The 13,808-nt window shown below is 35.0% G+C and overlaps 1 protein-coding gene across 1 annotated transcript in view; it reads right to left on the bottom strand.

Moving 5' to 3' along the window:
• UBE2D2 (ubiquitin conjugating enzyme E2 D2) overlaps window positions 1–13,808 on the bottom strand; it is a 42,784-nt gene that overhangs the window by 1,102 nt on the left and 27,874 nt on the right. Inside the window, exons 2-6 of the mRNA XM_020908434.2 lie at window positions 10,907–10,970; window positions 6,339–6,370; window positions 6,182–6,259; window positions 5,990–6,095; window positions 210–303 (exon numbers count right to left, since the gene is read on the bottom strand). Of these exons, the coding sequence (XP_020764093.1) occupies window positions 210–303; window positions 5,990–6,095; window positions 6,182–6,259; window positions 6,339–6,370; window positions 10,907–10,970 (374 nt within the window). The remainder of the gene's footprint in view (window positions 1–209; window positions 304–5,989; window positions 6,096–6,181; window positions 6,260–6,338; window positions 6,371–10,906; window positions 10,971–13,808) is intronic.

Below are 13,808 nucleotides of genomic sequence, written 5' to 3'. Positions count from 1 at the left end.
ACTGTAGAAAAGTTCTTCTAGACAGTAGGAATCATACAAAACAGAGATAAAATCATCTACTTATAATGATACATGATGCAAATACTGCTCTTTCCTGTCCCCAACTGAGTATATTAGGACTTCATTTTAAGTGTCTGACCCATACTCAGACCTTAGACACAAACATCTCCACCCTATTAGACGCTCTTCTGTCTGTAGACCATACTTACTTTTCTCTATCTGTTTTGTAGATCCGAGCAATCTCAGGCACTAAAGGATCATCTGGATTGGGATCACACAACAGAGAACAGATGGACAAAAGTACTAGAATGAAAAAAACATATAAATTAGTAGAGGATAAAAGCAAAAAGGCTGAAAGAAATATGAGATGCCAACACAAGAGAAAACTCTAAGACCCTATTTATTGTAATATCTAGCAGGTTTGTAAGCTCTACCTAAGTTTACAGTAACAGTAATTAACAAAGATTCTAAGACTTTTCTAAGCTTGAACCACTAAGGAAGCTGGCCCAGGCTGGTGAACTGTCTTGCCCCATTTCCCTGGTTAGTGAGTAATCACAGTGGAATTATTAATAGAATACAGATCTTTCAAATCCTAGACCAATAAGACTTTCCCCAGCTTATAAATTTCGATTTTTAGAAGCCCATGTTCAGGGATAAATGGTTTTCAAAATTCTAAAGACAACCACACTACTGAATGCTCTTAGTAAGAAATGACAACTATGAAATCCAACAATTATTGCTTTCTTGATGGCAGTTACCATATTCAGATGCAATGGATTTGTTTCATTTTTAGTTGAAAACAATTTAAGTTTAAGAACACAGAGGCCGGTACTTGTCCCCAAGTGGGGTTGGCCACAACTATTACAGATGATATGACATATCTCAAACAAAAGTCTCAAATTATCTGCAGTAACAATTTAAAATCTCATCTCAGTTATTTCCTCAACGACAACCTGAAATGTGGCAGACAAATCTCAATAGTACAATTTTCTGTTTAAATTTGTTAACTTACATATTCCTTTATTGAAGGCAAAGAGGAGGCCAAAGCCACTAATTATATTAAATCCAGTGGCCTCTGACATACCAAAATAAATTCCAATCCTCCTATTCTGACGTTAACAGAACTCAGCTATCATATTTCTCTCTAATGTTCTGTAGCAAGAGACAATAATTCAGAGCCCACTGTACTCCTAAAACATCAATTCAGCAGGGAAAGGAATTTATTCATTTTCCCATCAAATCTACCCTACAGAGATCAAGGGCCTCTGAGAGATAAAGAAAGTTTACATGCCCTTTATCATTCAGTTGTTAACAAAAAAGCTATTTCCTTGCCTTAAGAGTATATGGAAAATAAAAAACATCAGGAAAGATGTTTTCTGACTCTTCATTCCTGTTGCCCACAATTCTGGCAGATGGCATTCCCAAAACATCTTCTCTTCCCATTGTCAGGTGTATCACCTGATGCCCTCTTCAAGCACAGAATATTCTAACAGCAATTAGGAAAGATTTCATGTATTTCCTGGAAATGACAACAGGGAGTTATAGATTTTTGATTGTTCATGAAATTATTGACTATAGAAGAAACTTGTCCTATCAAGCTGGCAAGAATACAACTAACTCTTCACCTAAAATTAGATACACTACCAAAGTAGTGTAAGTTCCCTTTACTTATTTTCCAACTATTTAAAACAGGCAACTTTAAAGAGTTGTTTTTTTTTTAAATTGAAGTATAGTTTATTTACAGTGTTGTGTGTTAGTTTCAGGTGTACAGCAAAGTGATTCAGTTATACATATACATTCGTTTTCAGATCCTTTCGTATTACAGGTTATTACAAGATACTGAATATAGTTTCCTGTGCTATATAGTAGGTCCTTGTTTATTTTATATATACAGTAGTGTGTATAACTATTAATCCCAAACTCCTACTGATTTATCCTTCCCCATCCCCCTTTCCCTGTCAACCATAAATCTGTTTTCTCTGTCTGTGAATCTGTTTGTTTTGTAAATAAGTTCATTTGCATCATTTTAAAAAGACAAGCTTTAAGTAAATAACTTTCCTCACTTTCTTTCCAGGAAAGGAAGGTAGGATGACGGTTATCTGGATCTAGTGAAAGGATTTTTAGTGCACTACTTAGTTCCTTTAATTTGTAGAAAATTGATTTTGGCTTATAATATACTATACTTTCCTTCTCCATAAAGAGAGTAACTTCTATTTCTACAGCTTGTAGAGACTCTTTACTAAAGTAACTGAATTTTCACTTATATATATATTCTTCATCAGTACATAACCATTTTCATTAGTGTCATAACTCAGAGTCACTTCCAGTTCTAAAACCATATAATCAAGTAGCTTTACAATACAGTTAACCTGTTTTAAGTTTTCTGTATATTTAGGTACCTTACCTATATACTCAAAGAGAGGGCATTTTGGGTCTAGATTATTGCCCCTAAAAACAGAATATGTTAAAGAATAATTATATCATACATAGCATTTGGGTCTTTCACAGCAATGCTTGCCCATACTTTAATTTACGAAAGAGTCTTTAAAACACTAAAGGAAAAATAAATAAATAAATAAAACACTGAAGGTATGCTGATAAAACCAAATTCAACAAAATGGTACTGTAGTTATTTTAAAAGATAGCTATCCAGACAGAACATATCAAGTCAAATACATTAACAGCCCTTATGACTTAGAATAATTGAAAAACAAAACAAAACAAAACACACCACCACTAGGCACAGAAGGGAAGAAAGAAAAGCTATGGTAACAATTTCAGCTATCCAGACTCCCCCCTACCACCATCCACTCACCCAACCCACTCACATACAGAGTCCCACCTCTCTTATATCTAGATTTATATCTCCACAGTTACTTGATAAAGTAAGAGCAAACAGGTCAGGAAATCACAAGAACAGGCATATAAATACTTTCACAAGGACCGCTGAATGGCACGGAGGCCTACAAAAACAAAAGGGGCCACTTATCTGTAAAATTATTTCAGTCACAACTTTTTAAAATGTGGTCCTTGATTTTTTTTGTTCATATTTTGCCTAGGACTCCAGAAATCTTAATTTAAAGCCTCAAGAGTTTTTGTGCCTCTAAAAAATTAATGTGGAAGGGTATACAAGTGTTACCGTAATTCTAACATGACAAATATCCAATATTTTTTACAACAGTGCCTTTATCCCAGTTATTTGGGTGCTTACAAGGAATCAGTTAACTATGCATTTTTGCTTTTTAATCTCCAGAATAATAGTGAAAGTTTTTATCACCCCTACTCTATAGATGAAAACAGTGTGGAATACAGAAGCTAATCCGTCTCAAATCTCAACCAATAAAATGTGGAGCTGAGATCCTAACACAGGCAATTGCATCCAGAATCTATGTTCTTTACCATGAAACTATGTTGCCTCCTGTCTAAATATATGCATTAAAGAAATGATAAAATTTAAGTAGATAGGAAAAAAAAAATTTCATGTACCAAATTTCAGCCTCAAATACCCAAACTATTTCTTTCTAGCTATTTAATATACTTTCTATACAATGCAAGTTATAGCATATAACATTTTATCTCTTTTCTGCTTTTTTCAAACACTGTATTTTCCCATTTTCCACAGTATTTGTAAGGATCAATATTCTTTTGAATGCATGTGCCAGAACCAAATGTGTTTTTTCTATTGTTGAACCTATATGTCATTTCTAATTTTCAGAAATAACATTTTTGCAGATGCAAAGAGAGATTTTAGCAGTTGGGTTTGTTTTCTTAGTACAAAGGAATGAGCCTAGAACTACTGCGTCAAAGGGTGTTAATATTAATGATTAAATCTCTTATCTCCTAATACATACAGACTAAACAAATCTATCTGTAGCATATATAAGCAATCATTCCAATGTACTTACTTCACAAAGTACTTCAATGTACTTTTTCTTTTAAAAAGAAAAAATGTTTAGTTTCCTTTTTAAAAGATCTTTGTTAATTAAAAAGGTGAAGTGAAAATGTTAGTTGCTCAGTCATGCCTGACTCTTTGCAACCCCATGGACTTGTATGTAGTTCACCGGGCTCCTCTGTCTGTGGGATTTTCTAGGCAAGAACACTGGAGTGGGTAGCCATTCCTTTCTCCGGAGGATCTTTCTGATCCAGGAACTAAACCCGGTTCTCCCGCATTGTAGGCAGATTCTTTACCATCTGAGCCACTAGTGAAGCCCCAAATGGTGAAGAATGAGTACTTATTTTAATTTGTATCTCCTTGATTATTCTGTTCCTTTCTTCCATTCATTTATTAAGATCTAGGTTTTTCCTCTTACTTATTTATATATGTTCTTTGTATCTGTTAAATATATTAGCCCATTATCATGTGTATATGTGTTAGCTGCTCAGTCATGCTGGACTCTTTGCAACTCCATGGACTAAGTCCACCAAACTCCTTTATCCATGGAATTCTCCAGGCAAGAACAACAATGGAGTAGGTTGCCATTCTCTTCTTCAAGGGATCTTCCCAATCCAATCAGCCCATTATCATCAGTCAGTTCAGTTCAGTCGCTCAGTCATGTCCAACTCTTTGTGACCCCATGAATCGCAGCATGCCAGGCCTCCCTATCCATCACCAATTCCTCGGGTTTACTCAAACTCATGCCCATCGAGTCGGTGATGCCATCCAGCCATCTCATCCTCTGTCGTCCCCTCCTCCTCCTGCCCCCAATCCCCCCCAGCATCAGGGTCTTCTCCAATGAGTCAACTCTTCGCATGAGGTGGCCAAAGTATTGGAGTTTCAGCTTCAGCATCAGTCCTTCCAATGAACACCCAGGACTGATCTCCTTTAGGATGGACTGGCTGGATCTCCTTGCAGTCCAAGGGACTCTCAAGAGTCTTCTCCAACACCACAGTTCAAAAGCATCAATTTTTCGGCCCTCAGCTTTCTTCATAGTCCGACTCTCACATCCACACGTGACCACTGGAAAAACCATAGCCTTGACCAGACGGACCTTTGTTGGCAAAGTAATGTCTCTTCTTTTTAATATGCTATCTAGGTTGGTCATAACTTTCCTTCCAAGGAGTAAGGGTCTTTTAATTTCATGGCTGCAGTCACCATCTGCAGTGATTTTGGAGCCTAAAAAAATAAAGTCTGACACTGTTTCTACTGTCTCCCCATCTATTTCCCATGAGGTGATGGGCCTATTATCATACTTGTAGCCTATTATACTGCATTTTGACAACATTTAATCCTCTTATGATTTCATTTGAGTATGACGTTGAGAGGTTATACAATTTCAAATCAACAAGTAAGATAATATTCAGTTCAGAGATATAAAAAAACCTCCAATCTACTCATACAATTAGGTCTTATTTAAAAGAACTACTAGGTCTTTCATCACAAAATTAATAACCAACTTTCTCTACATATTTTCAAACACAGTGTGCAGGCAGCAATATACCACAGACTAAGATGCTCACATAAAAACATACATTAAATTGATTATCTTAGATGATGATTCTGATCTTGATAGAAACCTAAAGACAAGAACAGGTAAAACCTTAAATGATGTGAATATGAATTCATCTATACTTTGTCCTTTAAGAAACTAATATTAATATCTATAATTATAGTACAAACATTCCTCTACAAGGGCTGTTCTTTTCGTATATCTATCCTTTCCATTCATGGATCTCAAGGCCGGAAAGACATTACTTGGCTTCTACTTTAACCATGCTCTTAAAAAAACAGATTCACAAGGGCCATATTCTAATCTATGCCTGAACAGCAAGAACAATGGACAGAGAGCAATCACAGCACCAAGAAACATGTATGCTTAGAAATTCAAGTCTCTCTAGTAGGTCTAAACCCCAGATCAAGAATAAGGGAGATTGCAACATTCTCTTAAAAAGGAATTTGACTAGCCCTTTCAAGAATAAGTAACCTAAAAAAGACACAAACACACAAAAAAATAGTAGGCTTTATTTTTATATCAAATATCCATTCCATTACCTTTTGAAATAGTTAGTGCTGGAGACCACTGTGACCGAAGAATATCAAGACAAATGCTGCCATTACTGTTAATATTTGGATGATAAATTCTTGTTGTAAATGCAACCTATCAAAACAAGGAAAACTTCTTATAAACGGTTTCATTAGCATTGTAGAAAGTAGATAAAAAAACAATTTGCATATCCCAGTTACCTTAGGTGGTTTGAAGGGGTAATCTGTTGGGAAATGAATTGTCAAGAAAAATACTCCACCCTGATAGGGACTGTCATTCTGTTGATAACAAAAAAAGTTGGGTTAAAATGAGTGAATTACCTAAACTATTTATTCTGAGATTAATCTGAATACTTACTGGCCCCATTATTGTAGCTTGCCAATGGAACACTGAAAAAAGAACAAGAAAAAGTCACCATCAAGCAGTATCTACAGTATACCTACACCATAACAACATATTATTCCCCATGTAATCTCAGTTCATTTATGAAACATGATGAGTCCTGGGCAGGATGAGGAATCTAAATTAAGTTGGACTCTGAGAATAGCAAAAATGAGTAGCATGGTGTAGAACACTGATAAGGTGTTCAACAACAAAGTATTTGGGCTAAAACATCTTAAAAATTCATGTCAGGGAGACAAAATTCTTGACAAGGCCTAAAGTTTCCCTTTTAAACAGGCACTTCCTTACCTCAAAGGGTAAAAAAGAACCACAAGATTCAATTCTTTGATTATATCATTTCCCCAATACAAATATCTGTAATATACTTCTTTTATAGAACTGGAATAGAGCAGAACAGTAAACTTAAAAGTAGATAATACTCAAATTAGGAAACGCTAGTTTTTTCCAGTGACAAAAAAATTGCCATGAGTTCTCACGTGTAGATCTTTAGAATTACTGGTACCTCAATAAATAAAGAAAACGTATGCTGAAAGCCCCAAGCTTGATTTCAAACTCTAGGGATAATCCCAATAAATCATAAACTTGTTTAGTAAGAAAACTTTCTCTTCAAACTGCAAAAAACGATGCATGTTCTGTTTCAAAGGTGATGCCACTAAGTACAACACAAAGATCAAAAACCCAGTTTTCACTTCTAAGCAAGTTACTAAGCACTTAACATTCACATTAGGATCTGAGCAAACTAAGGAAAGCTGTCAATGGGATTATACACAAGCAACTCAAACCAGCTAACTCTTGATGCAAGGAGGTAATGTGAAGACTAGAAAGCCACACAAAATCCACTGGGATGTCAGCCCAAACCCTTAAATTCCTTCTGACCATCTGTATGAGAACTGCCCCTATGGCTGGCTTGCCCCTCACTGGGCCTGAAGCTACAAAGAGCAGCCTGTTTACCAGGGATTAAAAATAAAGAATAGGTATTGCTGAGGCTCTCCTTTTTAGATTACTAATCATTAGTACTGAGAAAAATTCCTCTTAACTTCTGCCAACTAATTTTTTTATGGATTAAGTAGCTAAGGAGAAAGTTACTTTGAATCACTAAGATCAGTCCTAGTATTTTCAACAAAGGTTCTATAAAAGGCCCCCATATTAATTTAATTAACAAAAAGCATTTGGAGACCTACCATTTTAAATCTTAATTGCATATTTTGCCACCCTGGTTACATATAAGAATACCTACTAGAGTCACTGACTTAGGTCTCCCTCCGGAGCGCATTTAAGTTGCTTCCATGTCTTGGCTATTGTTAAGTAGTGCTGCTATGAACACTGGGCTGCATATATCTTTTCAAATTAGAGCTTTCTCCAGATAAATGCCCGGAGTGGGACTGCTGAATCATATGGCAACTCATATTTTTAGTTTTTTAAGAAACCTCCATACTGTTCTAAATAGTGGCTACACCAATTAGATTTCCACCAACAGAGCAGGAGGGTTCCTTTTTCTCCATACCCTCTTCAGCATTTAGTCTTTGTAAACTTTTTAATGATGGCCATTCTCACCAGTGTGAGATAATACCACATTGTAGTTCTGATTTGTATTTCTTTAATAACTAGCTGTATGAGCTGTTTATTTTGGAAATTAATTCCTTGTTGGTTGCATCATTTTTCAAATATATTCTATTTCACAGGTTGTCTTCTTGTTTTGTTTACAGTTTCCTTTACTATGCAAAAGATTTTAAGTAATTATGACCCATTTGTTTGTCCATCACTAAGTGATGGATCCAAAAAATATTGCTGCAATTTTTGCCAGTGTTCTACGTTTTCTCCTGAGGAATTTTAGAGTATTTGGTCTTACATTTAGATCTCTGAGTTCATTTTTATAAATGGTGTGAAAAAATGTTCTGATTTCATTCATTTATATATACCTGTTCAGCTTTCCCAGTATCACTCACTTTTCTCCACTGTATATTCTTGCTCCATTTGCAGTAGATTAATTGACTGTTAAGTGCATAGGTTTATCTCTGGGCTTGCTACCCTGTTACACTGATCCATATGCTTTTTTCTGTGTGTGCAACCACCATACTATTTTTGATTACTGTAGCTATGTAGTACAGTCTGAAGTCAGGAAGCGTGGTTCCTCTAGCTCCAGTCTTCTTTCTCAAGATTGTTTTAGCTATTTGAGGTCTTTTGTGCTTCCAAAATTTGAAATTTGTTTTGTTCTAGTTCCATGAAAAATGCCATTGGTTATTCAAAAGAGATTGAACTGAATCTGTAGATTGCCTGGGGCAGTGTGGTCATTTTATCAATATCTGTTTATGTCATCTTCAATTTCTTTCACCAGCATCTTACGGTGTTCAGAGTATAGGTCTTTTTAGCACAATGTTTTTAATGCTCATTCATGTTGTAGCATATATCAATATTTCATTCCTGTTAATCATCAAATAATATTCTACTGTATGGACACACCATATTTTATTTATCCCTTCATCAGCTGGCAGGCATTTGGGTTGTTTTCACTTTTTGGCTATTATAAATGAAATTTCTATGAACAATCATGAGTGAGTTTTTATAGGGATATATGCTTTTATTTCTCTTGGACACATACCTAGGAATGAACTCACTGGGTCATATAGTTAATTCTATGTTTTGCTTTTTGAGGAACTGTCAAGTTGTCCAACAAGCTGGCTGTACCATTTTGTATTCTACCAGCAAAGTATGATGGTTCAAATTTCTCCACATCTTCATCAACACTTATTATCTGACCTTTTGATTCTAGCCATCCTACTGGGTGTAAAGTGACACCTCATTATGGTTTTGATGTGCATTTCCCTGATAATTAATGATGCTGAACATCTTTCCATGTTCTTACTGCGTTTGAGTATCTTAGAGAAAAAGCTACTCAGATTGTCTGTTCATTTTAAAATTGGGTTATTTATCTTTATAATGTTGAGATATAAAGACTTTAAGAAGTATTTTAGATAAATATGCCTTATCAGATATATACGACCTGCAAATTCATTCTCCCATTTTGTATACCTTTTCACTTTCTTAACAGTATCATTTGCTGTACCTAATTTTTAAATTTTGATGAAGTCTAATTTACTTTTCTTTTTCTCTTATTGCTTATGCTTTAGGGGAGTTTAACTCTCCAGGGTAACCACTTTTCAACCTGAGAAAGGAATGTAACAGTACCAACTATGGTAGAAGCAAAGGCAAATTACTTTAGCACACTACAGAACTTCAAAAATGAAATCTAATCCCCAGACTTCAAACACTTTTAATTAAAAATCAGTCTCTCCCCCCCCCCCCAAAAAAAAAAAAAAAAAAATCAGCCTCTCTCAACTCTGAGGAATTTACCTGAAATAAAAACACTCTTTCAAAACTGAATGACCACATTGATGCAGATGGATATGATACCATGGAATGACAAAACAAGAATCAGAAAATCTGAGAATAAGTCTACTTCAAGAACCACCACAAGGTTCTCACTAGATTCTTCTCTAAAACAGTTAACAATTTCTTTTCCAATCACTTAAAGAATTTTGAACCTTAAATGAGAAATGTGTTTAAGTACTTGGCCTGTCCTGTTTGATATCAGATACTATATATACTCAATAATACTGGACAGATCTAAACATAACATAAATGGGATTTTTCATAACAAGTACTTAGTCTTATAATTTATAACATCTGTTTTATCTATAAAGCAATCCTTGTACAAGGATTATGCTTTGATTCCTAAGGATTTAGCAAACCAAAAGAACAATCTTAAGAAAAATGAGGAAAAACTTAATTTTACACACAAGCCCATATAACCTCATTTATTTTCTGTCTTAACCTATACACTTCCCTTACACAAATGCTTCTAAATATACTCTGAGTATATTCCACTTTTCCCTTATTTGCTAAATGTTGCATTTTTTTGTGTGAGAATTAGTTACACAGCCTGTTCAAATATCATCTATTTTTAAAAGGCTGAAAGATGGTATTAGGGGGAAAAGCTGCCTTGAGACAAAGTGGAACAAAAGCAAAATTATTATCTAACATGTATGGTAAGAAACAATAAATTATTTCAAACAGGATTAAGAAGATAAACTGGACATTAAAGGTAAGTTGTAGTTGTCTTCACAAATGAGTCAATACAAAGAAAGACACAGACCCACATATACACCCCCCCCAGTCATACTTATTATTATCTTACTAAAGAACAATAGCTTGCTGTAGACAAAAGCTTGAATATTTTGTCTTAGGTAAATACCCAGAAGGGACAAAGGATAGGTAGGGAGAAGCTAGAACAACTACACATACAACATCTGGCAGAAGACGTTCAAAATGCAATACAGTACACAAAAGAGGATGGAATACACATAAAACTGCACCTTTCATGGGCAAATAAAGGTAAATTGCATAATTTACTCTTCATACAAATAATCTTAGCAGACATATATATTTATTAGTACCAGAGTTCACCAGAGGCAGACTGTTATGCTGTTTTATGTTTTATTTTATTATTCCTTTTAGATACTTACTATCATCTCCAACGGGACCTGCTGAACACTGTGCTGGGGGGTCCCGTGCCAGGTCATTCAACTCCTTCAAGGAGAGAATAAAGAAATGTATTTAACATAAATGTAACTATTATCCATTAATAAAACCATCACTGTTACCAATAATCTCTGTCTCACTAGTAAAGCTTTTAGCAGCACTCCTTCAAAGTTAGAGAAGAGAAAGGTAGATTAATGAAATCTATAAAATATTTGGGATTCCTGGATATAAATGTATGTTTTTAAAAGCAGATAATTTTTGCTTTGTTTGGAAAAACAAAGGTATTAATAGGTTTTAATAGGTATTAAATATAAGGAAAGTAAACATGTATCATATACTAAAGAACCACAAAAACTGTTTCTTTGGGTTTTCTTGGGCCGCACCATGTGGTGGAATCTTAGTCCCCGGACCAGGTATTGAACTCATGCACCTGCACTGGGAGTGTGGACTGCCAGGGAAGTCTCACAAAAACTGTTTTTAAGTAAACACTTATTATTTTCCAATAAAGGTCAACAGCTGGTTTTTGTGCCTCAAAACCATTAAGTTACACTTCAGATAAACGGAGTTATAAATGTTCCAAATTATACAGAACCATCTGACAAGATACTGGTATTTTTTCAGCTCATATCCACTACAAAGCTTCCAAAGGTAGTAGGAAAAACTTTAAAAGGGATATATTACAAAAGGTGGCTGGATATAACCCATCATAAAGTTTTGAAATCAGAGATAGAATTACATGTAGTCATGCTCTACAAAAGATGCCAGCTTCTTAGCTATTTTAACACAAGAACCCACAAACTTGAGATTTGTTACTGGGTGGGGATGCCTTAAAAACCACAAAGCAGGAAATCATACTATATTTCCTTTCCCTTTGGCTTGGTATGTGAGATAAAAACAAACTCTGAGGAAGGACTAGTTTTAATTATATTTTAAAACTACAATGGTAAAACCTACCATTTAAAAATTATTTCAAATCTTATTGAGTTATAAATATTTTAAATTGCAACACACAGATATTTCTCTGTTTCTTCTTCTGAGTTTACTTATTCAACCAGTCATTACATCAATTATTTTGTTTTATCCTATCTGTAAGCTTGGAGGACAAAGCATAAAGTATAGAAATAAAGTTCTGTTTTTTTTAAGTGCTGGGATTGAGATAAAGATTTAACAATATTTACTTTCTTTCACATCTCAATTTGAGGATTTTGTATTTCTCTACAACAGAGATTCCTTGCCCATCTCAAGGAGAAAAACATAAAACCTACTGTACAGTTCCCATTCCCAAATGTTTGTAATACAGGTCACTATAACTAAGAAAGCTTGCTTGATTTGAAACACAAAAGTTAAGCTACTTCTTTTGACTAACTTCATCTAAACTGAATATAAGGATTCATCAGGAGGTGATCACTTTTTAACATATCAAACCACTAGGTTGTATACCAGACAGTAACATAGTGTGGTAGGTCAATTATACTTCAAAAATAAACAAACTCACAGAAAAAGAGATCAGATCTGCGATTATCAAAAGTGAGGGGAGGTGGTGAGGTAGTCAAAAGGTACAAACTAACAGTTTTAAGTAAGTGGTAGGGCTGTAATATGTACTTGTGTGCACATGTGTGCACGTGTGTGCGCACATGCATGCACTCAGTTGTGTCCTACTCTTTGCAACCATATGGACTGTAGCCCACCTGGCTCCTCTGTCTATGGAATTTTCCAGGCAAGAAGAGGTTAATTAACACTGCTATATGTTATACATGAAAGTTTAACAGAGTAAATCCTAAGAGTTCTCATCCCAAGGAAAAAATTTTTCTCTTTACCTTTTATTTTGTACCTGTGAGATAATAGATGTTCACTAAACTTACCATGATAGTAATTACAATTAACATACTCATTCCAACTCCTTGATTCGAGGCACTCACTTAAGTATTTAAGTGAAATGAGACATAAGACTATATTCTGCATGATTCCACTGATACACATTCTAGAAAAGGCAAATTTATAGCAACAGAAACCAGATTAATAGTTTCAAGGGCTAGAGGGAGTTGGAGGAGATTGATTACAAAGGAACATGAAGAAAATCTAGGGGGCTATGAAAATATTCTATATTATGACTTTGGTAGGGACTGCAAAACTGTGAATTACACTCATTAAAACTCAAACTGTATATTTAAATTGTTGATTTTATTGTATATATAAAGTTGTTTACTAAAAGGGCATATATTCATTCATCTTCATATATGCATACAGTATCTCTGAAGAATAGACACAAAAGTAGTTCAAAGTATTTGCTTTCAGAAGGAAACTCTGCTTTGGGGATAAGAATAGGAACTACATGTATTTCTTTTATACCTTTAACAAGTATATTTATTGTCTATTTAAAAAATAACTTAGCAGTTCTGACTATACATTTGGATTAAAAAAAAAAAAGTTCTGAAAAAGCTGTGACTATCTGAAGGGTAATTAGAACAGTGAAAATCCAGTTAGACTAAATAAACACAGAAGCTATAAAATTTGAGGTTTCCCTGCTGGCTCAGTGGTAAAGAATCCACTTGCAATGAAGAAGACCACCTACAATGCAGGAGAGACACAAGTTTTATCCCTGGGCTGGAAAGCTCCTCTGGAGAAGGAAATGGCAACCCACTCTACTATTCCTGCCTGAGAAATCCCATGAACTGAGGAGACTGGTGAGCTATAGTCCACTGGGTCACAAGAGTTGGACATAATTTAGCGACTATATGACCACCACCACAAAATCTGATGTCCCTGCATTATGATTAAAACTGAAGGGGGAAAAAAAACTGAAGGGAGTTCCCTACTGGTATAGTGGTTAGGATTCTGGGCTTTCACTACCATAGCCTGGGGGAACTGAGATCTTGCAAGTGTGGC

Source organism: Odocoileus virginianus, chromosome 3 (assembly GCF_023699985.2).
Source record: "Odocoileus virginianus isolate 20LAN1187 ecotype Illinois chromosome 3, Ovbor_1.2, whole genome shotgun sequence".
Taxonomy (NCBI): Eukaryota; Metazoa; Chordata; class Mammalia; order Artiodactyla; family Cervidae; genus Odocoileus; species Odocoileus virginianus.
The sequence above is the reverse complement of the archived record's forward strand: the minus strand, read 5'-3'. Positions and strand labels throughout refer to the sequence as shown.